The 27,085-nt window shown below is 37.2% G+C and overlaps 1 protein-coding gene across 1 annotated transcript in view; it reads left to right on the forward strand.

The window, feature by feature from the left end:
• Positions 1-5,482, forward strand: part of LOC145999256 (uncharacterized) — a 66,957-nt gene extending 61,475 nt beyond the window's left edge. The window contains exon 7 of the mRNA XM_083136192.1: positions 232-5,482. Within this exon, the coding sequence (XP_082992318.1) occupies positions 232-330 (99 nt within the window). The 3' untranslated portion in view covers positions 331-5,482. The remainder of the gene's footprint in view (positions 1-231) is intronic.
• Positions 5,483-27,085: the final 21,603 nt, after the last annotated feature.

Genomic DNA, 27,085 nt, shown 5'->3' on the forward strand with positions numbered 1-27,085 from the left:
AAATCTCGAGTCACTACTTACGCAGAGACTTGTTTTTGTTCGCTAGCTCCATTTGTTCTCGGGACAGAGTGTGGGTTCCTCAATAATGTCTGATAGGAGAGTCATTCATTCTAGGGAAACTAACAAACGATCCACAAACGCGCCCGATTTGGTTCCAACCCGCATTCCCCATACTTCTTGCCCCAGGTAATCTGTGAGCTAAGCTGATCACCATCTGTTCTTCCTTTTCAGGACGTGCATCCGTTGGTACAACCGACAGCCTCTACCTCCTGCGATGGCCATTACCAGAATGAAATGGGTCCAGGCACTTCATCGTCTGTCTCTCGCTGATCTCCGTTTGTTATGATCCTTTTTTTCCTCATTGCTTCACATGGGTGCCATGTTTTTTTTTAATTCGTGGCAAGAAACTGTCACAGCCAAAGTCAGTTATGCCTCACTTTGCTGTTAGCAATCAACATAGCAGCATTAAGGTGTTAAGAATGTGAATCCAGATTAATAACACATAATAAAAGGCAGTACTTTGGATCACAAGACGATTACAGGTGTGAGAAATCTTATGAGAAATTCTCAGCTTGAGTACACAAACTAATACAAGCTGGTGTCCGAAACGCTGAACTTTAGCACATCAGTCTTCGCAGATAATGCCCAACTTTTTTTTTCATTCAGATGGCTACTAAACTTTCAGTGGTAACAGATCTAAACAAAATACACATGACTAATGTTACAGAACTACTTTAATCTCTAGAGATAATTTGCCGATGATTTAGAAGAATGTTCATCGTGGAACATCTTAAATTCAGGGAACTATACAGGACCGTATTTTGCCTTGGTTTGATGGTAGGTCTGTCAGTAAATTGATAGAACTGATCATTAATCTCTAATGAATCTTCGCTCCCTTGATGTAACTTGCACCTACAATTGCTAAGACTGCGCAGTGAAAGTAAGGAATGTGCTCGAAACACAAATAAGGAAACGACAGGTATGTAGCCTTAGACGAGAATAAGGGTTGCCAAAATTGAACAGGTTTGTAAATCCACGATGTGGTGAGTCAACAGAACATAGCTCTGAAATGACCAATCGTCAACTGGCACAGACATTTAACTTGAAGTCTGCAGCTTTGTTCATCAGTGATTGGTTATTTTTGTCTTCTACCAATCATTATGCCATCTGTTAATGTCAAATCATCTCAGATGAAGAACCGAAGTTGCTTCCATTAGGTTTGTGTACATTTTTGTTTGGTTGATTTGTTAATACTCGATTGTATTTCCAGTTTGCATGAAATGTTCATAATGTTTGTGTGCGAACTGGATCTACTTCAATATTGCGATAATTTGAGCTATTTCTATAGGCGGCGCCAGGCGGGTGTCAAGGGGTGCTTTTGCACACTGGCGTATGCAGGGAGGGCGCTGCAGGGAATACAGCCCCCCCTCTAATTTTGAGAAGATATTTTTTTTCAAATGAATGTAGTAAAGAACTCGGGAAAACCAATGTTGTAAATACAAACCTTCCTTAAAATTACCCCTGATTACCATTCTTGTCTTCGAACGACTTTTAAAACTAAGGTAACAAATGATAATTACGAAATATTTTATTGTGTTACATATTCAAAGTGCAATCCAGTCCGTTAGCCTCCGTGTAATAAAAACATTGTTCTTTAAATTACTATTCATAAAACACTCGATTTTAAAGAAGTAATTTGTAATTTTCGTACCATAGATTTTACTTACTAACTTGCTTATATTATGATTTTATTACCACCCTTCGTTATCCATATTTTGATTAAACAATATTAACATGTATTTGATAAATATGAACATTATGCAAATGAGAAAAGAACATATGCAAAGTCAGTAATGCAAGTATATAAGTACAGTCTTAACGAAAACAAGAAATAACAATAATATCAATATAAGTTACTGTGTAAAAGGATAAATATATCTACCTTCGCGCTTTGCACCCTGGTGCCGCCTATGGACAGTTCATATATATTTCGACATCATTGAACAATTATTGACGGCACAGAAGAAAATGTCTCTTGTAATTAATAGCGAAGTCAGTATTCAAGCAGAATATAAATGGAAATCAGGGAAATTAAAGTTTTGTCCCAGTATGTCCAACAGGATCTTCATTAAGCTTGTTAATTTAATATGGTGTATTTCAACTTGACCAATTGCTACATTCACAACCATAGATATATCAACAAGAAGATGTATATTCCAATCAATTATACGATGTACAAATATTGAAACATTGGAGCAACTATGACACGAATATTTATTACACAATATCTGAATATTAAAACTCTGTGGGTATTAACAACATTACTTCCTCTTAACATAGATGACACTATTGAAGAATATGATATTGAACTTTTTATTAGGAAATTGACATATAATGAGAATTAGATTAAAGCATGATACGTATTACATTTGAGGTTTTACTTCCCAAGTAGCCAGTTCCATACCAGACTGACTGCCCTAACGTGTAAGCCAGATGATATTTGCTAATAGTTTCTCACTGTATTGAGAATTACAAGATTCAAACGAGAAGTAACCACTTCTTGTTCAGTACCTAAGTAATTATAAACCAGATGTATACAAACTACCATGCTTGTTACAAAGGAAACAAATTTACACTATCTGGTCGAGACGAGAAGACTGCAATCCGGGCTAAATTAAATCAATCCAAGAGTATCATAAAAATTAATATATCTTAACAAACACAACTCGTCAGTGTTTGTTATTACTTTTAAATATATATGATAAAAATATATATAGTTTACTAATGACAACTTACAACAGTAGGTTTTTTATAGCAGAAAGGTATTTTTCTGAATCCTCTAAAATCTTATATCTTAATAGTTTTCAAGACACCTAATGTATTCATTATGCAACTAGACAAATTATGTAAAAAAAAAAAATAACATCTGGCAGTAAATTTTAAGAAATGGGACTAATATGCGAAAATTAAAGACAGATAAGGGTTTAAAATACGTTATTCACATATTTTTTCTCTCTTATTGAAAAGTGAGAAACAAGATTCAAATGTTCAAATTTTGCTTGAACGTGATCAGGACAGTGTGGTTCTTGAATATTAGAAGAGTGCACAGACCATTTGCGCTTTTTCGTTGTGTTACTTTGCGAGGTTGCAGGCTAATAGAGTTTTCAAACTAAGATATAATTATATATTCAAGCGAAGATGCAAAATTTATATTTGCTTCAAAGGTTAACTTTTTATGTGTACGAACAAATCTCTGATTCAGTTTTTCAACAAAGAAACTGTTTCCTAATATAATTCACATAAAATTGTCTTCCAACTCACTTGTCATATATTTACGTTAAAGTTATGTAATAGATATTAGTACATATATCGGCTTGGAACTGCCAAATTTTTCTTGTCCACACGAATTTGGCAGCTAATTAAGTTTCCCTGTTGTTGGCCTCATTGTATCTAACACGAAGTCAGAGTGCATTTTATTATGTCGAATTCCTCATAATCGTTAGATTTGCTTGAATCACAGACAACTGTGCTTGAATCCTTACTATCTAGGTTGTAAGTTCAGAATTTCTAGCTGTCAGTTTGAAAATCTACTTCAGATGAATTCTTCTTATTCTCTCGTCGCAAACTACCATTATCAACATTAGTAGCATAAAGACTTTTGAAACCTCGGATAATAAGCGAACTACAGGCTTCCCCATGACTTGAACTAGCGACACTAGCGCCACTGCTACCATGCAAAGTTTTCAAATACGGTGGTGCATCTTTTCCACAGATTTCTTTACCTTTGGAGAGTTCACCCATTTTTGATAAAGCTACATGTTTATTAATGCGAAAGCAGTTAAACAAGATTTACAGTGTAAATTATACACTTTGTTTTTATTCAATTTACCATTACCAGGCATTTACCTTATGGAAATTTTCAAAAAAAAAAAAAGAGTCTACCTTTCGTCTACTTCTAGCAAGCTTTTTTCTCATTCAAATTCAAAAATGAAGTCAGTTTTTCTCCACGTCAGATTTGTTTGCAAAATGCAAAGAGACTATGGCAAGATATATGAACACAATCTTGTTCTGTCTTATTAACTGACTTAATTTCACAATAAAATGTGTCGTTACATTATTTCTCCAATAGATGGCTCTGTTCATATAATAGTAAAATATTGATTTTATAGATTACAAATCCTCCAGTTTTTGAACTATCAATGATTACAGAATTGTAAACATTTAATACACCTTCCACATGACACATTGGCGTGAAAATTTGTGAGGTTTGGTTACGTAAGTTTTAATTACGAAATTCCTCATACACATTTTGTTCACAAAATGTTCAAAGTCAATGTTTGAAGGTGACGTGGAGGAAAATCCTGACCTGGCGGAAAATTGATGTCATTTCCGTGATCAGCAGTCAAAATAATTTACTTCCAGAATCACTTATTGGTTTTGAAACAACCAAAATTTCCCTAGTTTTTTCGCGCTCTGTGATAAATGTAATGGCGAATGTGAGAATTTGGATTTTGGATTTGGGAAAATTCTAACGTAATGGGATAACATGAATGTCATTTACGTGATCAGCATTCAAAATACTTCCACAATCCCTATTTGTTTGTAATCGGAAATTAGGTTTGAAATCACTGAGGAAACTGTCGATGTCGGTTAAACACTTGTATCAATGGTGTCATAAGCATAGCAACATATGTCTATCAAAATTGTATTACAGAATTTAAAAAAATGTGATGTGATGTGAAAACTAACCCTCATTTGGTATTCAGGATGCAAAATACTATTTATGTTAGAAAAATGTATATGAACGATGCAATGAAATTACCGCTGGCTAGTGTTATTTATTTTGCCAGTTTGGGACTACAACTCAGTGCAAACCTGTGTGTATTTTTCGATAGGCCTGCACCCTAAATTGACCTTTAAGACCAACAGAAATCCTACTCTTTAAGGGAAATAAGTCGTCAATTCTCCGCAGATTTGACGAAGGGAAAGCATAGGCCTACATGTTTTTATTTTTAAAAATGAATTAACGTTACAGACAAGAAAGTATTCACAAAATTCGCTTTTATTATTTCACTAACCAACCCCCACTCTCTCCCCTCCAATTTGAAAAGTAAAAATAAGAAAAATGTCGGGTCGAAATTTTATTTCCAATCCGTCGCTCTAAGGATAGTTACATATTAGGAAATATAGATGGCAGCACAGTTAAATTCGCCATGATTACTTCTATTAAACTGAAAACGGAAAATATAAATCAAGTTGCACACACTTTTTCTAGAATTTAAGAAAATATCATTAAATATGAAGTTTTAGAATTTTTTGCTTTAAAATTTTGTGCTTTTTCTTAGTGTTTTGCCTCAACTATTAGAAGTAACTTTTCCTTTTCTTTACATTAATAATTCCAACATGTTTACTTCGATAAGAAGATTATATATCTGATTCCTCTCATTAAATCACAATGTTTGCATAAAATATCTAGTATATATACCGGTACTGTGATTAGCACTTTAAGTGAATTGCAAGTAAATAAGGACGCTAAAGTAATATTAGAGCTGCGAAACAAGGTAACTTTCTTTCCTTGGTTGGAATCAAATTTAGAAATGCAAAAGTTTTATAACAAATCACAAAGGGCAAATTCCGTGATCTGTTAGAACGTTGCCTCAAACGTACAGTGGGATCCATGTTTATTATCGTGCAAAATGTCCATCGCCATGTTCGTGCACTTTATTTGACCCAATAAGAGCTTCAAGAATTAAGAGAAAACTCAAGACAAGCTGTTGACAACTTCTGCACCAGAATACATAAAAATCTATCGCTTAAAAACACGTAGGAAGCAAGAGAAAAATTAATGAAAATAGTCATGGACAATTTGCCGAGGAATACAATGGGTATTGAACTATGAAAATTGTTATAATGAACCAAAAATTTGCCAGGAAAAGATAGGAGCCAACTTTGGGAATATTTTAATACCTCTCTTTTCTAGTGTAACGTAGGTTTCGGTGGAAGATGAACATAGGAATTAAAATTAGTTTCTTTTGACTGGCTGCATATGCAGTGTGTCGCTGTGTCTTGAGTAGACATTTTGTTCCATGACCCGAGAAGCCGGATTCATTCGCAGCCAACAACGAATCTCTAATTGACTTTTATTGATCGTGAAGTAACGGAAGGAAAGAGGTGGAGGGAGATGAACCGAATCACATTTCCCAATTAAGCCCGCTGACCTTTGATATTTTTCGAAGCAGCTTAACGTTGTTTCTACGAAGCGCCCGAGAGATATCGCGTTTCGCGTAATAGTAAAATTACACTATTAAAACCTATTAATAACTCTACGGTATTCCGGCTAGAAGAGATGACGTTGTAGAAACATTTTTTTGTCTTCTGAGTAAATTCAATATACCGCGTTAATGTGCACCCCGCCTAATTCTGATTTTCTGAGATTAATGAAATTAAGCAGACTTGTGTGTGCTCTAATAAGGGACAAACGTAACCACACAGTCGCAGTCTCGTGATAAGGTTTTTGCGAGTCCTCGAGATTCACTGACTTTAATATAAATGCTCTTAAGTTTCGTTTGCACCAACAATTCTTATTTATTGTATAATTTACAAGTGTGTTTAAAAAAGAATGACCCGATTTCAAATAATTTGAAAATATGTTACAAGTATCCAACAAATTACAAAGTAGCTATTAAGTAAGTGTCCTCCACCTGCTACAAGGATAACATCAGATAACAGAGCGCAAAATTTGAAAATTACTTGCACGCTTGCATTGGCGTTTTATTTCTATTGCATCTAATTAATCTATATGAGGTATATAATACAGTGTGTTTAAAAAAGAATGACCCGATTTTGAAAACTTATATCTTTGCAACCACGCACTGCCAGCCCAGTTGCTTACACATCAGGTTACAGCAGCATACTTAGGCTTCCAGTGGCGTTGGCTACCAGAAAGCAATGATCTCTTATCACATCTGGCCGGAGCGGCAAGTACGTTGCTTACATGAATCCTACCGCGGCATATCTTATGGAATACGAGGCCTATAACAAGCTAGAGCCACATTAACATTTGACTACGTTAACCCTAGCTTTCCCGCGCCGTACAAGAAACTTACGTACATCAGGGTGCAGGCCCGCACATTTTTTTATCACTAAAATCCAGGAAACCATTTTGTTATTGAATTACTACTTGCTTTGTTGTTTCGATAGATGTAGTTATATCATAATTATAATAGTTACAAAAATTACCATCATTCAAAAAAATAAGAACTATTTATTGCATAAATGCCACGCATATTTTATCGTGTACTAAACTCTAAAAAATATATATTAATGTTGCATCAATGCTTTTATTGTTTATGTACGCGCAGTTTTACAGTAATTATAATAATTACAAAAATTACCATCATTACCATTTGTACACAGTTACACGCATGGAATGTCATGTCGGAGCACACATCCCAAGGGAGGGGGGGGGGGGAGGGATGATAGGCCCACCAAGTAAGTTTTGTCTACTATGTACGTTACCTTTACGGTTTGTGAACAAAACGAACATAGAAAGATTGCTAAAACCTTAGAGAACAATGTAATTTATTTTCATTTTTAATAAAATTATTCACAGTTGAAAAATCGAAAAACTAGAGGCGGTGGACATACCATAGTAAGCTAGGGTTACACGCGGGATATAAATGCTGCGCCCCTCGTAATATCATTAAGATAGCTGTCTTATTTAAAATACATACAATCGAAAGTAATATTAAAAATATAGGCAGATCTGCCTCCGAACGATATCGTAAGGTATTTTCATGTGGCTACCACATTATCATTCCGCAAATTCTCTTATATTGTGCTTGCAGGCACTCTGCAAAAAATATGATTAACGGAATATCTTCGAACTATGTTCATTCTTCCTACATGATAATTTTAAAACTTCGTGCGTCTGAGTTGTAAGAACAATATTTACATACTTGCCACACCACTTTACATTATATACAGCAAGTTAAAATGCATGCAATAACAAGAACAACAGATGTAGATTAATGAACAGAAAATACTTCTTTCTATTGGAAGGAAACGATCATGACCATTGAATATAAGTCGCACAGTTACAAGTGAAAATTTATTTTAAAGTAGTTTAAAACAATTTATATTTAGCTTGTATTTTGTTATCAAGACCAGAAAACAGCTTCTGCTATTAAGACACACATGAAACGGGCCAGTAGAATGGCTAACAAAATCTGATTTAGTTACACGAACCACATGAGTAGCTTTAATACGAATAGTGTGTGTGCTCAAGAAATTAATTTACATCAACCTTTGAACAAACTGTTGTTTATCGAGGGTATTTTTGATATTATTGGATCAAAATTTTAAGACATTCCAAACTTAAACTATTTTATTTTATTATGAACTCCAAGAACGTTTCTATGACTTGTCCGGTTATTAAAATCTTAATTACGCGTAAAATATTATTGTCAACTTAACATAAACATTTGTTAATTTCATGAACTTGATTTGTGGAGTGTTTTATTTATACATGTTTGTAATAAATGTAACTGACATATTTAAATATTGATGATTCTAATTTAGACTTAGAGTTGCAATAAAATGTTAAGGTATGTAAGCATATTATTAAACTAGGAATGACATTTTATGAAGAACTTGATTTAGCGATAAAATTTTCCAATTGAAGATTTTTGTAAGTTTGTCACATCCTTGTAGGGAACTTACAACTTTACAGAATCAATACTTGTTATCAAATTAGTTTTTAGTACTACTACGTAAGAAACCAATCACAGTAATTAGTTTTCGAATATGGTGTAAATTTATACATAGAAAACTTGGATTTGAAATGTTAGTGTTTGCAAATAACTTAATAAAAGAAACAAACATTTGAGAACCGAATGTGCATTTACTTTAACTGGCACGCTAATAGTTTATTTTTGTATTGACAGTCAAGGAGGAACTTTACACTAATTGAATGTTTACCTCGAGAATAATATTTTTAAGCATTTACTGGGCATATGTGCAAATGCAATTTTGTAAATGATATGAAACAAAGGCACGAATTTCTCAACTTGCGATGGACGACTATTCATGACGTTTTGAATTGCCTTATTGGAAAAAGAAAGAAACTTTCTCATGCCTGTTTTTTGTACACCTGCCTAAAGCCTTATGTGACATTACGGACGCTTGCAACTGTTAGACCAGTTGAAATCATCCATTAACAGGCTGAAGTATGTGATACAGATCAAGACTTCAAATTTCCGTAAGTGAATACCAAGAACTTGTTAATAAATGTTTGTGTGTGCTCATTTGGGAGCATTATATACGTATATATATCTATATATGTATACATGATTATGCCATTTATACTTGAAGAAACTGAGGGAATAATAACATTGAACTATTTTATAAGTGAAGTGAAGTTTTGCAGTGACTAAAAGTAAGAGGAACTAGTGAAATGATATGTGTTTTTTGTGACCTTTGTTGAATGGGACTGTGTAATAATATATACTTGCTACAATGAACATACTATGCCAAAGTTAACCATAAAGATTAGGAGAGAGATGACCGTATAGTCTAGAAGAGACAGATTTATTTAATAAGTAGTAGTAAGAAGTAAATATTGTCTTGAATTGAACAACACATTTTTTTATGTTCAGAACAAAACGCACGTAGATGTTGACTGCTATTATTTACCATGACAATTTATAATTAACTATACATTAGTAACATTTGAAGATAGGTGGGTTTGGTAGCGATTCACACAGAGGATCTATGCTTGCTCCTTCGTTTATTTCATTACCCACATCATCGTGTTTAACTTGGATAGAGCAACAAAATACAATAAGCTACACAAAATAATATAATATGTACTTTTGTGTGGTCGATAAAATTACTTATTCATATTTTTCCTTTGTATTTTTAAGCATTCTATTGGCGAATTTGTATTATATTTATAAACTAATGACGTGCTCTCAGCATTTAAATTAAACAGTGTAAGTGAAATATAAATTATAAAAAGTAAAGGTGCGTAGTGTGTCTATACTCTTCAATTCAGACTTTCAATTATACTTCAAGTAAATCACCGAATGAAGTTACAATCATGGTTAAAATGTTTATCACCTCCATTTTCTCTTCTAGAATGTTTCGTTTTTTAAATTAGTATAACATTTCACACTCCCACAGGAATTCTGAATGTTAATATGAAATCTGCAATATTAGCTTCTTAAAGTTCACATACCAGTTTGTGTGTTAAATGTATTTATTTTCAAAATTGCGATAAGAGTTATATAACTCTATGATAATAATTTATTACTTTAATATTCTAACAAAGTGCAGTTCTGAAACAAAATTTTTTACAAAGTATAACTTTATATGAGTATTATTTATACAAGGATTTAAGTTCTTTTCACTAATATTTTATATATCAGTAGTGAAATTATCGCTTTCTAACTTTAAAATTAAGTTTCAATTTTTTAATGAATGATAAATTACTATGATAGTACATTGTATTCAAAGGGGGGGGGGGATAAAATCGTCGCCTTGTAATCAAGGGGTCCCTGGTTCGATATCCGGTGGAGGCACATAGTGGTTCAGATCCCACTTTAAACTGTAGGTCCAGTCCCGATTAGCCTTTATTTGCACAAAGTGGACTTAAAACGAAAACTCAAGGAGTGGAAGAATTTTAAGAACAGCCTGGGAAACAAAATTTAGAAGGATTGATTCTCAGACCCCTCTCTCCCCCCGTGTCCCATTCTACAAACTATAGGAACATACACGCACACTGATTATGAATATTGTTTATGAAAATACACAACTTGGCATGTTTCGTAAGTATTTAAATGCTGAGACTGAGAGTCAAAATTTGCAGGACAATATCTGACGCGACATAGAAATATTTGTACAACTCGTATCGGAACAGCCGAGTTAATGCAATAATTTTTTACATATCGTCTCTTCCAAACTTTACGGTAGAAAAACGACCACCAGGAGTTTTATCGTCTCTCTTCCTTCTCTCCGCGAAATTTATTTTGTAATTCTGCTCGATCTTGTGACATCTCCCTTCACAATTTTTGTACTGTACAATCATCTGGATTTGCAATGTAAAATCTGCAAGTATGTTCTTTCATTTCCCGTTTGTATGGCTCAAATATGTTGTTGTTAAATGGCTCGCTGGTTATAATAAAGTAACATTTGTTTCTAATGTTTGTTATTTGTTTGGTCCAGAATCTAGCTTAATAACTAAGTAAGCACTTCCTTAAATAATAGCAAATTCACACATATCGCCGGTTGAATGCTGTTTGGTCGTATTTCCACTTTTCGTCGGATATGAGTTGATGACGTTGTCGTGTTCCTACATCTTAATGCGTCATGTTCCGAAGCGACGAATCTCGGTCAAGTGGTGTGAATTAACTAACTATCTCTCTCTAGCCTCCTTAAACCCGAAGGTTTATGGCTGCAGCAACACAAGCCTTCCATCTGTCTCTCTCCTGGGCAACATCGATCAAATCCTTTCCATCTTTACTGATTTCTAGGCGTGTGCGGGATCTCGAAGAGTCGGGACCGGGATCGGTAAAAAAAAAAAATTCCCGTCCCGATCCCGATTTCGGGAAATGACTTCCCGAATTTTATGGATCCCGAGCAGTCGTGAAATACAGAATGGTCATTTTTGAAAGTCGTTAAATTCTCGACGTTTTCTGCATTGCAAGTATCTGTATCTTATTGGAAATTGTTTGTTTTTATTCCAGAAATGCAAAAACAATCACTAGTCGGGAAATTACGAAATTACGAATTTTTCCCGTCCTGAATGTCGGGAATTAAAAAATTTCCCGTCCTACCAAAAAAATTCTGTCCCGCAGACCCTTACTGATTTATTTTAGGTCCCTCCTAACGTTATCCCTTCATCCTCGTCTTGGCCTTCCAACAGGTCTCTTACCATCAGGTTTTCCAACGAGAATCCTGTAAACTCTTCTTTCCTCTCCCATTCGTGCCAAATGACCTGCCCACCTAAGTCGTCTTGATTTAATTATTGTAATAATATCTGGACAAGAATACAAATTGTGCAGTTCTAATTTATGTAACCCTCTTCACTCACCTGTCTCCTAATCCCTTTTAGGACCGAATATTATCCTAAGGATTTTATTTTCAAATATCCTAATTTAAGTTCTTCTTTTAATAGGAAGAGGCCAAGTTTCACATCCATATAATACACGTTTTATGAATTATCAACAATAATAAAATACTTGCGTGAATCTTGTAGTATATTCAAAATTCTCATAAGTCAAACTTCAATCAGCTCTCCTGAAAAGTTACTGCGTATGGACATACGACAAAAGAGTATTCAGCCGGCTATAGGCTATTATCTGAAATGTTGGAAGTTTAATCAACCGATGTTCAACAATGTATAAGATCATAATATACATTGAAATCATAGGGTGATATAGTAATGCAGTGTCGTGTGAACGTCAATGGTAGCTAATACTGTATGGCTGTAGAGACCATGGAAAAGCGAATCCTGACAAAAAAATAGTTAAATTTTTCACTACCAGGTGGAAATGTGGCGCTTAGAATTAAATTCCTGGGAACCAGATAAAATGGAGAAATGTGAGAGAAAATGATAGAGGATATCATGATGATATCCTCTATCATTTTCTCTCACATTTCTCCATTTTATCTGGTTCCCATGCACTAACTTAACATCTTTACCAACTTTAATATACCAAGTATATGTCCCTGCTCTCCGGACAACTTCACCTTGAACATAGGATGCACCACTGGGATCTCGGTTGGCAAGTTTCACCCAAACTTTGACACCTCCTCTGGTATCCTCGCGTTTGCTTTTATCAGGAATATCCTGCAACCGACCTATATCATCTTTCGGTCTCGGCTCAAATGCATACATCATTTCAGCAGGAGATTTCAAATTAACGGTGTTTGGAGCCATTCGGACACAATGTAGCACATCCAGCAAAGCATTATTTAAATCAAAATGCTTGTCCTCTTTTCTAGTTTCGTACAATTTACATCTCAGAGCCCTTTTTATAATTTGTACGTGTCTCTCAGCTTGTCCATTACTAGCCGGATGATAAGCTGGTGAATGCATCAAAGCAATCCCTTGATCTTCACAATATTTCTTGAATTCTGCAGATTGGAAGGGAGGACCATTATCCGTAACTAAGGTGTATGGCTGATTATACCTTGAACTTAGTCTTGACATAAATCCTTTTACATCCCTGAATGATGTAGAAGATACAACTTCACATTCTGGCCATTTTGTAAATGCATCAACAACGAGAAGCAACACTTTTCCTTGAAAATAGAAAAAATCCATGTGTGCTCTCTCCCACGGCTTAGTTACCTCCTTCCAATCATTGTATTCTTTCTTTTGGGTGTCAGGTTTTACAGCATTACAAACGTTGCACGATTTTACGTGATCTTCAACGCATTTGTCTATACCAGGCCACCAATATCTTTCACGCAATAGTAACTTCATTTTAACTACGCCATCGTGATTCTCATGAGCTTTCTCCAAAACTTGTTGCCTCATTGAATTAGGTACAATAACTCTAGAACTCCACAGCAATATATCTTCTTCACATTGTAGTTCATTTCTTCTTCTTCTCAGCGCTTCGAATTCACTTGCATCTATATTTGGATCCTTAATCTTAGATTCTGGCCAACCTTCCATAACGTACCTTTTGACCTGTTTCAACATCACATCTTGTTCTTGCAAAGTTCGGAAGACATCTTTCAGACGATCCGTGAGCTTCATTGCATTTACAAACTGAATCCCGTCGATATCAACTGTTTCCCCTTGCAATGGCAACCTCGACAACAGATCCGCTACTTCAACATTCTTCTTGTACACAATTTCATATTCATAATTAGCCAAGAACAAACACCAACGTTGAATCCTGGATGAAGCCATAATGGGTATAGCCTTTCCATATTGTAATAATTGTTTGGCGGGTAGTGAATCAGTCCATATTTGAAAATGTTTTCCATAGATATATTTTCTAAATCTCTTCACGGCGAATATAATTGAAAGCGCTTCCTTTTCATGATGAGGATAAGCCATTTCATGTTTCGAAAGAGTAGTAGATGCACACTCTATTGTTTTCAATTCACCATTAATTCTATGGCATATCTGAGCTCCTAGTCCATAGCTCGAAGCGTCACATATGATTACTGTATCCTTGCTAGAATCAAACGGAGTTAAAGTTTCGGATGACTGTAGTGCTTCTTTAACCTTTTTGAACTGACTTTCACAGTCATCACTCCAATTCCAATGCACATTCTTCTTTAATAAATTGTACAAGGCTGGAATCAGTATAGCCATATTTGGAATGCACCTTCGAAAAAAATTAATGCCTCCCAAAAACGACTTCAATTCCTTCACGTCATGCGGACGTGGACAATTAAGCAATGCTTCAATCTTGCACTGGCATGGTTTAATTCCTTCCGCAGATAGTTCATATCCTAAGTATTGAATGGATGATTTAAAGAACTTGCACTTTTCCAAATTAACCTTCACGTTATATTGTGCTAACCTGTGCATGACCTCAATACATCTGCTAACCGTTTCATTCAGTCCAGATCCACAAATTAGAATATCGTCTTGATATGGAATTACATAATGCAGACCTTGCAATATCTGTTCAATTACTCTCTGAAATATTTGAGACGAAATTTTAACTCCAAACGGTAATCTTGTGTGTTGTAATAATCCCCATGGCGTGTTCATTACAAGCAACCTTTTTGCTTTTTCACTCAAAGCTATTTGCCAATAAGCTTTTTGTAAATCCAAACTAACAAATACGGCATTTCCTCTAACTTTCTGGAAAATATCCTCTAACAGTGGTAGGGGATAAGAAGCATTTTCTACATATTTGTTCAATGTACTTTTTAGATCGCAACAAATGCGTAAATCTCCATTTTTCTTTTTAATGACAACCATCGGACTGGCCCATTCACTAGTATTGACTTTTTCATAAATGCCATTTTCTACCAATTTATCCAATTCTGATTTTACTTTATCTTTAATTCCATAAGGTACATTGTAAAATCTCTTAAAAACTGGAGTTGCGTCAGGTTTTAATGGAATATCAGCTCTAAAATCTTTTATAGGCAAGCTTAAATCGCCATCAAAAGTAGAATGAAATTCTTCCTTTATAATATCAACGATCCCTTGTACATTATTAGTTTTTATACAATTGTCACATTTATTTAATATATGCTTGACATTACGAACATCAGAGTTCATTGCATTATTTCCTGTGACATTGTGTGCAATAATATCAGACTGCGGAGAACAAGTTCCCCTTGCACAAATTTCAGTCAACTCACAATGTAACTTGGGTATCATAATTTGAATCCAACTTCTTCCTAAAAGCGGATATTCTAAATGACAGTTAATTATGTACAAATCTAGACGATAGAACTGATTTATCCACGCAACATTCACATTAACTTTTCCCAGTAAAGGTATTACATTATTATCAGCACCTTTCAATGTACAGTTAGGTTCATACATTTGTACATTTTGCAGAAACTTTTGATAAAAATCTTTACTAGCTACAGATGCATAGGATCCAGTGTCAATCTCAAACTTGGCTTCATGACCATGTACATTAATATCTATTAAATATGTACGCTGGTTAATGTTGGAATCTAGTTCCCTTGTACACACTTTTATATCATTTTCCGAATCGTTGACCACATGTTGTGATGATTGAAGTTTGGATGCATGATCCACGATTTCTTCTTTATCAACTTTACTATTAAAGTTGATTTGTGCATCATTGGAATGCGTAAAAATAGTGGCAATAAATAAATCGTGATTTGCAGCTGTGTTTGTTGGACTAGCTTCAGAGTTAGGTGAGGATTCTAACTCAGTTGTATGAGCAACAAATTTGTTATTGAGTTCATAATTTGTGGATTTTCTACGTTCAATGTTAATCCTTTTATAACATTTCACATAATTATGGCCTTGCTTCCCACAAAACGAACAAAAACTTATTTCATAATGCCCTTGCACTTTGGACTTTGATTTATATGATTTTGAATTATTACCTTGACCATGAAGATTACTTTGCTGATTGCTAAATTTGGAATCAATCTCATTTTTACGTGAAACGTTATTCGCTTCATGAAATCTTCTGTCATTGCCCTTGCACTTAATATTATTCATTGTGCCTTTTAAGTTCACTTCACGGTAATAATCCTTCATATCACACTCGAGTTTTTCCATTTGTCTAGCTAACTCAAAAGCTTTCTGGAATTCCATGATATTTTCTGCTATTATTTTCTTCCTAATAACGTCAGACCTTAAACCGCTCACGAACGTGTCAAACAATGCAATAGGTAAAAACTCACCATATCCACATGCTTCACCTATCTTTCGGAGCCTTCTTGTAAAATCTTCAACCTTCTCCACATCCAATTGTGTGCATTTTCTGAATTTTAGGCGTTGCACTATAAAATTACTACTTGGATTGTAATAAGAAATGAGCCTATCAGAAATTTCTTTGAACGATTTCTTCTCTGGTAGTATTGGAGAGAACAACTCGCGTAACACTTCATAAGGTTTGGGGCCAATTACAGATATGAATCTAGGAACTTTGCTTTCCTCAGATATGTTGAAAACTCGGCAATAATTATCATATCTTTCCAAATAAGAGTTAATGGTTCCTTCATCTGGATCATATTTGTCAAATCCTGGCACGTACGACATGATGCCTACAGCAACGATTAAATCCAATTAATCATAGACAAGACTCACCTAAATCTGTACTACGCCGTTAAATATTTTTCTCGTCGCCATTTAATACATCTGTTGTGTATTTGGAACACACGCAGATCTCACACAAGGTGTCGAATACATTATAAATGATATGCACGCATAAATCAACATTATTTAATAAATCACAAAATTCCATTCAACAAACTATAATGAACGCCATTTATACAAGACAAAACACAATCTCTTTTTATCTACATTTTGACAACTTCAAAGGTCTTATAAACCATACAGACTATTTACGCAATAAGCGTCACACATACGACAGTTTAATCAACCGATGTTCAACAATGTATAAGATCATAATATACATTGAAATCATAGGGTGATATAGTAATGCAGTGTCGTGTGAACGTCAATGGTAGCTAATACTGTATGGCTGTAGAGACCATGGAAAAGCGAATCCTGACAAAAAAATAGTTAAATTTTTCACTACCAGGTGGAAATGTGGCGCTTAGAATTAAATTCCTCCTACTCGGAGTCCTCTAGAACCCGTTTGAAGCATCGTATTGCAGTGAAACTTGGTATAGGGGCTGTAGAGACCATGGGAAAGCGAATGCTGACGAAGAGAAAAAAATAAGTTCAAATTTTCATCACCAGGTGCAAACGTGGCACTGAAATCTGGTGAATAGTGAACAACATCCCGGGAAAAGCTTCGTGCGACCATTGCTAAAGGGTCTTGACGTTGGAAGGACGCATATTGAACACTGCTGTACCGACATAAATTCCTGGTTGTTACTTTAGCGTTACATTTCAACCTGGTGGTGAAAATTTGAACTTATTTCGTCAGCATATGGTCTTCATAGCCTCTATACTAAGATTCACGGCAATCCGTTTCTTCGACAGGGGTCCAGAAGGTTCAGAGTAGGGAAAATTTTATTCTAAGCGCCAAATTTCACCTGGTGGTGAAAATTTGAACTAGGTTTTTCTTCGTGAGCATTTACTTTTCCATGGTCTGGTGGCCTCTATACAAAGTTTCACGGCAATCCAATGCTTTGGAAAGGCTCCAGAGGTATCCGAGTTGAGCAACTTGAATTGTGGCCACTTGGTAACTCGGAATGATGCTTGAATAATTTACATATGGAAGTATGGAAGATGTAGTGTTACTAACAAAACATTGACATGGAATTCGTGGTTTCCACTAATCCACAAGTAGCATTTAATCTCTTATTTAATAAAATCTCACTTGCTACCGTATATCACCTTAATTCATAGACAACCATTTACATTCTTTTTTTCTGTATTTTCATTAACATCCATAGTTAGCTAAATAACTTAGTAACTATCTAAATAGAATTAAAAACATGTGTTTAATACTAATAAAGTGTTGAGTTTTCCAGTGCAGTTTACCGCAGTATAGCGTGTACTGAAGAGAGGCTGGGAAAGCGCCGCTAGCGTAGATTTTTCTAAAGTTCTGCTAGAAATTTGAAATTTTTAAATTTTAATTTAAAAAATTGGGTGCGTCAGCACTTAGGCTATTTTGCACCCGTCACTTTATACGAGGTCCAGCCTCTTACCTGAACTATAATGTAACTAATAACATAACTGTAACGTTGGAAGACTAAAATATTCTGACTTAGGTTAACAGAACTAAAATAAACATAACTGTAATGTCGTAACTAAAATATTAAAATATTCTGACTTCGGTTAAAAGCTGAGGCTGTAAACAGGCACCCAACACACATAGGGACAAGTCACAGAACAACACAGAGAATTATACTGACCATAGGGCCAGTCGCCAGAGCCTCGTTCGTCTGCAAAATGCAGTCCAGGGTGTACTACATGGAAGTGGGGTTGACAATTGGACGTACTACGTGGAAGGATCGTCCCTTGCACCCCAAAGTTCTGATAGAATATTCTGGTGCGTTTGTATCTTTCTGCTTGTTCAGTGAGAAGAGGATGTGTTACGTTTAGATCGTTCGCCGGCCTAATCTGCTTGGCTACGAGAGGAGTTTAAACGTGAGAAGGGGGAATAATTAATGCTCCTTTGTCCTTCACCTATTTGTTATGTACAGGCCGAACAGGTAAGGGTGTGTACACGCCCGAGCCGGGTTTGAACAACTAAACACTGATACTTAAATTACTAGTGTCATCACTGTACCTGATCTGGTCCGTCGACCTGGTCACGTCTGTTCCGTGTGGTCCGTTGACGGTGTGTACTTTGGACACTGCCCAACCTTTCCACAGACACACTCCACGAGTCGCACCACTTAGACTACGCGCTTCCGACTATCTCGGCCACTAACTTCTGACCGTCTCGGCGACCACTCGTCACCGGGAACTTGGCTGTTGTTTGCTGATTTAGCATTTAATGGCGACTCGTGACATGCCACCTTCCCCTGAAAAGAAATAGGGTTGACCAGAGGACAAGCCCATTTCTTTATTAACAAAAGAGCTTATGATTTAAATATACAATTAAATATATGTAGTAAAATAACCTTATCCACCAATAAATGAATGCACCTCGTATATGTTGCGTCTTGCCGCAAACTGTATCTATGAGTGAAAGTCGGAGCATATTCAGATGTAAGCATATTTGTCACGTAATGTCACATTAAGTTGAACTGTATCACGGTGCAAAATTCAGTACACAAAATGAAATAAAAGAGAATATGTCGATCTCATAACGAGCACTGATGTAAACACTGTTGAAACTCTTGAAAAAATATCACTGTTCACACTGAAATAAAGATATGTTAGGTGTACACCAATTTTGAAAAAAATGCACATTGAAGTTGGAGACAAAATCATATTTATGACGAAAGTTCACTAACAAAGGAAAGTTCCTGGAATAATATTAATTTGATGCGGGTTTGTCTGCTACTCTGAATCTGGAGCAATATCTGCATCTTATTTCTACTACAAGGTACATTAGTGATGACACGGCAATTCGTGATATATTATCATTGTTTAGTCAAAATAAAGTTTGGGCGTAACTTGGAGCATTGTTAATTAAGTCAGGATGTAAATAACAAGATTAGTTATTGAATTATGCACTGTATTTTGGCAGTAATAGAGCGCGTGGCTCAGTCGGTAACGCGTCTGACTACCATGCTCAAGGTCCCGGGTTCGATCCCCGGCCGGTTCAAATCCGGGAACTTTTCTAACGTTGGAAGCGGCCCCGGCGCCCACCCAGCGTCGAATGACATGGGTACCTGGGGGAAACCCTGTGGGATAAAGGCGGTCAGGGGCGTGATGCAGATCACATCACCCCCACTCATGACCGGATCAAGAAAGTGTGGGGCGTTACCCCCACACCCCTATACGCCTTCATGGCGTGGTGCTAAGCACAGGGGAGCACTTTACTTTTTTACCTTTATTTTAGCAGTAGCTCGTGATTAAAAGGAATGGAAGTTTTTAAGTAATAATACTTAATGTAAATAGATGGAAATGGCAATATTGCATGATGTCATAAAAATGGCAGATGTAACAAGAAAAGGCTGGGACCCGATTTGGTATTTCTGTCCAAATCGTGTGAGTTTTGTGTCGTATCAGGAACAAGATGTGTTTCTGTGTGAGAGTTTGGTCGGTTTTTAACGATGCAGAGCTCTCAGTTCGCTTCATCGATAGCTGGGACACATCTGCACGATAATAATTGAGAAGTTAACATGCTGTCATATATTAATTATATTGATAATATAGCCGTTTATGTGTAAGAAGTTATATGAATTGAAGAAATATGAAGAGAAAAGGTGGATAAGTCGTTGGCCATACATGCTCTGTAAAGGCATTTTGGCGTGTTGAAGGTAGTTATGAATTATGGAAGTCACAGAATGAGAATTTTACAGCGAATGATGCATAGCGTTCTTTCTACTAAGACAAGGCTCTGATGAAATCCTGGACTGACAAAGCTTAGTTCAATTTGGAATTTGTTGGCCAATTTTTGAACAAATCTAAAGTTTGACCTGGAAGTTGGTCGACAATGATTTTTTCTGGAAAGCCAAATGGTGATATGATTTTCGTGTACAGAAAATCCGCTAAAACCTCAGCAGTGAGAGAATGTGTCGGTGCGGCTACTACGTAACGCGTGGCTGAGTCAGTGCACGTGATCACGTAGCGATGTCCCTCTGTTCTTGATGTGACTTATGGACCACATTGATCCAAGGCGATAATTTGGAAAGGTGTCAGAGAAGTCCTTGTTTGTAGTTCGAAGTGCTTTGATTGGCGGGACTGCTTAAGTCGTGCAAACTGTTCACATTCTTTGCATTTCTTGTATATGAACGATTTCTGAGAAGGAAAGTAATAACGGTCCTTCGCATAGGCATATGTTTTATAGTTTCCAAAATGGTTGAGGGCGTGTGGAGAAGAGTGAACTTGTTCCTACCTTATATCTTGTAATGAATGAGGTATGCACGTGAGTAGCCTTTCCTGTTTGTCTGAACTTCGTGTCCTTCTGTAAATAATGTCATCTAGGAGACAGAATTGCTGGCTGGTTCTGTGATATTTAGGGTCGGCTTCTTTACTTCCAATTAAATGTAGGTAAATATGTTTGAGAAAAGGGTCTGCTTGTTGTTCCTTGGCAAGCACAAATTCACGTGTTCTCAAAACAGATACAATTTCATCTTCCAGGAGAGGAGAAAAAGCTTCATCTTGGATCCTCGTGTTACGGCTAATGGCGTCCGAGGCACTGTTGTCGGTTCCCTTTAGATGTTGAATAACGAAATTGTAGTCGGACAGAAATTGCGAAAAACGCCAAAGACGGCCTTTTAGGGTTGTTGATTGTCGTAAATTGTGAATGCATTTGGAATCAGTGTGTAAATCTTTTGAAGAGGATGTAGTGTCTAAATGCTTTTAAAGCAAGAATTATGCCAGAGAGGTCTAACATGTTTATGTCTTGTTCCCTTTCCTTATCATTTAGTATCCTGCTTGCATATGCAATCGGCTTGACATTTCCTTTGGGATCTTAGTGAGCAATGACAGCCCCAAGAGCTATTTTGCTACTGCCCGTGTATATGTGAATAGGATGAGAGGGATCGTATCTGGCTAATACTGGGCTCGTGATTAGTGAATGCTTTAAAGCATTGAATGCCTCGTTTTATACTTCTGTCCATCGAAATTTTCTCTCCTTCTTCAGCAGTTGTTTAAGAACTGATGCGTGTTTGGAAAAATGTGGAGAGTAACGACGGGAAAAATTTGCCAGGCCCAAACGTTGGCGTAAAATCTTCTTGCTTATAGGTGTCGGACACGACTTAACAGTTTCTAGCATCTTAGGTGAAATAGCGCATCCTTTTTCGGATAAATGGTGTCAAAGATAGACAATATCACGGTAAAGGAATTTTGCCTTTTTAGGAGCCAATTTTAATCCAGCAAACCTAAGTCTTTCAAAAGTATGACGCAATATCTTTAAGGAAGTGGTGAGAGACTGCCAGGAGATCATCTGCATAGAACAAATGGCGGTTGTCAACAACGTTGAGGGCTAAATTCAGTTCTATCGCTAATGCTGTTCCCGACGTGACAAATCCTTGTGGGGCATAATTAAAAGCGTAAGTCCCCATCTGCGGCACTTGAGAACTCACTTTTTCACGGCTACTTGGTGTGAGTCGTATCTGAAAATAAGCCCAGAGGATGTCCATAGATGAATAATATTTGAAACCTGCCGCCCTCTCTATGATGTCTATGAGATGAGCTGCCGGAAAACTTATCTTTTTGGCGACGGCGTTGATCCGACGAGCGTCGAAACAGACGCGGTACGTGTTATTTAGTTTCTTCATAAGCAGGATAGGAGAGTTCGTGCGTGGCGCTAAAATAGGAGAACCGACGCACTGTTGTAGCAGTTTCTTGATTTCATCTTGTATAATTGGAAGTGTATGAGGTGGTATCCTGTGGGATCGAGTGTACATTGGAGACGAATCTCCTGTATCGATATCCAGTTCATACAGGGTGCAACATCCTATGTCGTCCTCTTTCCAGCTAAAGACATCGGCGAACTCGTGCGTCAGTTCTAGTAGTTTATCTCGGTCTTCCTCACAGACGTTGGGATTGATGTCGATTTTCGTTTTTTTCGAAGTTCCGATATTCAGAAATATACTTTTGGAGTTCTTCAGAATTTTCCTTCAAAAAATGTCGATGTGGCTTCCCATCGTCGCTGTTATTTCCCTTTAGTAGGTTCCAGATTGGTTCCGTCCTTGCCTCGGCAGGACCGTTTGCGTCTCCCGTTTCCTGCTGGCCAATTATTTCCAACACAACATCATCAGCTTTCCCAATCGTCGTGAATGTAAGAATGGTAACTGGTTCATTGGAAAAAATTGGAATGAGGACATGTGGTTCGTGTTCATGCATGAGGGTGGTAGGGATGCAAGTTCCTTAGGGGATGAAAATCTGGGAAAGGGGTTTAATATATGGCTACTGTCGCTAGTTGTGCAATTTATAAGCTGTACTTTTACTACCGCTTGTTCTCTAGGGTTTAGTTTTACTTCCTCCTGTGTTGGATACCCTGTTCTAGATGTTCCGTGGCGATTTTGGATAATTTGTGTACTTGTTGCTGAGCATTCTTTTCTTTTTGCAATTTTCGGGAACCAAAACGATTAATTTGCAAGGTTCACCTATTTGTATCTATGACGGCTCTATGTGTTGTTAGAAAATCATTTACCAAAATGTTGAGGTTTCCTGATCCTTCATACAGAAGTGCCGTGTGCAGAAAAGGTTGATCGGCCAATTTGAAGTGCAAGTCAGTTTCGTTTGTTATTGAACATTTTGAATTATTAAAGGCACTTAAGACATGAAATTTCTGTTTTACCTTGATATTTCGAGGTAAGTCTTGCTTGTTCATGACAGTTGTGGTACTACCTGAATCTAGAAGCATTGGAATTTGCTTGTTTCCTACAGTTATGTCAACGAAGAAAAGGTTGTTAATTTTTGTTAGAGGTAGTGTGATTTTCTGGAATTTTTCTGAAATTCCAACGTTACCTTCCTGTGCACTAGTAACTGAAGTAACAAGATTACGATTTTGCTTCTGTTTAGGTTCCTTCTTTCTCGCACGTCGTCTTTCATTTCATCTGTGCATTCGGAAAACGAGAATGGCTGTTTGAATTCGCCTTCAAATATCTCTTTGTTGGAATTTGCGTGAGTGCAAAACGTAATATAGTGTATTTCATCATGATGGTCTTCTGAAAATTGCTTCGCACGTGAAAGGGCTATTTTGGCTGCGGCTGCTGAGTCGAACCCGAAAGCGCCTGTAGATAGGTGTGGGAAAGCAATGGATCTTTGTCCTAAAGTTAAAAGTAAATTTAGGCAACTGACATAGCATTTTCGCAAAATTTCAGGATCTTGGATGTTTGGAGTGATGGAATGAAAAATATAATTAGCTGGTAGATTGTACGCTGGGGTAACTCTGACGTCACCAGGTTGTGTTTTGTTGAAGATTTGAAGTTCCTCGTCCAGTTGGTGTTCGCATACTGTAGGAAAAGCTAAAGCTACTCCGCCGATGGGTAAAAAATCAGGGTTGAAAGCTGAAACCTAAACATTTGCTTCTGCTTTTGTGATATCAGCTGTTATTATGTTAATCTTGCTCGTGTGCGACGACAACCTGTGTTGGACTTTGCTCTCGGTTGGAACGGGAGCCGTATCGCTCGAACTTCGTTCGGTCGTCTGTGAGCACTGAGCTTCTTGCTGACCAGAGAAAACTTCCTCGACTTACTTAAGTAATTGAGAGCGCTGAGCAGCATATCCGATGAATTGAACGCCCTTTGCTTGCGAGCTGGAATGTGCTGACTGCCGCCTAGAGTTCAATTCCCTACGTACCTGATTTCTAAGATCGTCGTGATCTTTACGGAGAGCAAGCGTCATGGAGACTAAATTTTGTAAGACAAATACGTTACCCTGTAATGCATCAAAAATGCCTTGTTGATTTTTAGAGAGCTGGTTGTGAACAATTTGTGTTTATGATACGTATATGTGATATATATTGTTTGCATTACAAGTATCGAGGGTGGTGAAATTGTTTCTCGCATGCGAATCCCTGAGAACTTCTTCCGCGGCTTTAATGAGCTCCTCGTTGGGAAATTTTGTGATATCAGAAAACATGATGATTATTTCAATTGACGTAATGATTTTAATTTACTTATTGAAGGAAGGATCGGTAGCTATTTTGCCTGTACTACGACAAAACCGTCGCACTAACCACCATGTTACGTTTAGGTCGTTTGCCGGTCTAAACTAATTGGCTACGAGAGGGGTTTAAACGTGAGAAGGGGGAATAATTAATGTTCCTTTGTCCTTCACCTATTTATTATGTATAGGCCGAACAGGTAAGGGTGTGAACACGCCTGAGCCAGGTTTGAACAACTAAACACTGATACTTAAATTACTAGTGTCATCACTGTACCTGATCTGGTCCGTCGACCTGGTCACGTCTGCGCCGTGTGGTCCGTTGACGGTGTGTACTTTGGGCACTGCCCAACCTTTGCACGGACACACTCCACGAGTCGCACCACTTAGACTACGCGCTTCCGACTATCTCGGCCACTAACTTCTGACCGTCTCGGCGACCACTCGTCACCGGGAACTTGGCTGGTGTTTGCTGATTTAGCATTTAATGCCGGCTCGTGACAGATGTGTTCTCAAAATCTGAAGCTACGGTTCCACTCCATTTAGAATATGTGAAGGGAGAGAAGCGATTTTCTGTTCGCGTTTGTTCCAATTTACCTCCTCGTGGACTTACGTTGTTTTCCCACGTTTCACCTGCTAACTTGACGATGAGTTCTGGCCAGCCCAAAGCGATGAGGAAATCGTTTATGCCTTCCCGACTGTGCGTGCCTGCAACAGTTGCAAACTCTACTCTATAGTTTGCAACGAAACCAAATTATGTCGTAGCAAAAGATTTATTCCATCGGAGAGGACCCTCTGTTACCGAGGCCGGCTTCAGTCCTCAGATGACGCTTCTATGTCTCAATTTGACTCTATAGTTTCCCTATATTTGGTATAATGCTTGCAATATAGTATGTGTAATAAGGTGAACACGTCAAACGCTGTTTTCGAATTGGAACCAATTGGAGTCGTGGAATGGATTACATGCGCACACAGACACAAACATCAGTCACTATCTATGGAAATGCCTCTCCCATCCACACAAACAGATGTAGATTCATGCCTTGTGCTGCGTTCATAAAGCCAAGCTTCATTTCCTGTTTGGTGTTGTTACAGTGAAATGATTCTCAGTCCCGATTAGTTGATCTGCATGAAGTAGATTTCAAATAAAAAATTTGTGTTATATTTCATCTCTGTTATACATCCAGACCCGGTGGCACACACAAAGTGAATGTACATGTCTACAGGGTGTTCGTAAAGTCCCGGTACCATTACCAAAAACATAGCTCGGAAACTACATGCAATAGAACAATGCTGTTGATTGCAAAATGAGCTACAACTCTCCACGTATATATGCTATACACTTCAATGTGTGCCCCTCTAGTTGCTCTCAGAACATCAAGGCGGTAATCTACTTCTGCCCATACACGCCTCAGCATATCACCAGTAACAATTAGGATACTCTCCGTTATTCTTCTTCGAAGAGTAGCAACATTGGAACAGGAGTGCGATAAACACAATCTTTGACATACCCCCAGAAGAAGAAATCCAAGGGTGTGATAACAGGAGAGCGCGGTAGCCAGGGATTAGCCTTTGCTCGAACGTCAAACTTGTTGCAACTGAAACATGTGCGGCGGTAATCTCCTTTGCATCACTATACACATTTAAAACGGAATGTAAATATTGATTGCACGAAAACCATCGCACCGCATTACATATCGCCTTTCCAAGAATCATCTTGCAACTTGAAATTTGAAAAAACATAGTTCTTACAGGAACATTTATAATTTTTTCTTTGGATTGTATTATTTTTTTATTTGCAGTAATTTAATGACGTCTGTTGCAAGAATGACTTAATTCTACAAAAAGTGGCTGTTCACCGATGATAGCGTGGCTAACGCACATCTCTTATCACTAAAGAGCCTCCCCTAGAGGGCAGTGGTAGCGTCATCGCCTTGTAAACAAAGGGTCCCGGGTGGACTTAAAACAACAATTCAATCACTAAAGGACCGGGAGTTAATTCATCTGGAGAAAGGCCAATTCCCGTGCTTCGGAACTACAGGTCCAGCTGCAATTACTCTACATCAATAGACATACGTCTTCCAATGAACTTTGCAAACCTTTATTACAATCATGCAATGAGCGATGAACACCTGAACTCTCCCGCATTTGCAGGGGCCCCGAAACAGGGGCGCTCCCCCACTTCTCGCTTGAGCCTCCCCGGCCCAATGCATAACTTTCAAAAAGATTTCATGTTGTAACAAA

The sequence above is a fragment of the Lepisma saccharinum genome, chromosome 15 (genome assembly GCF_977018435.1).
Source record: "Lepisma saccharinum chromosome 15, izLepSacc3.1, whole genome shotgun sequence".
NCBI classification, from domain to species: Eukaryota; Metazoa; Arthropoda; class Insecta; order Zygentoma; family Lepismatidae; genus Lepisma; species Lepisma saccharinum.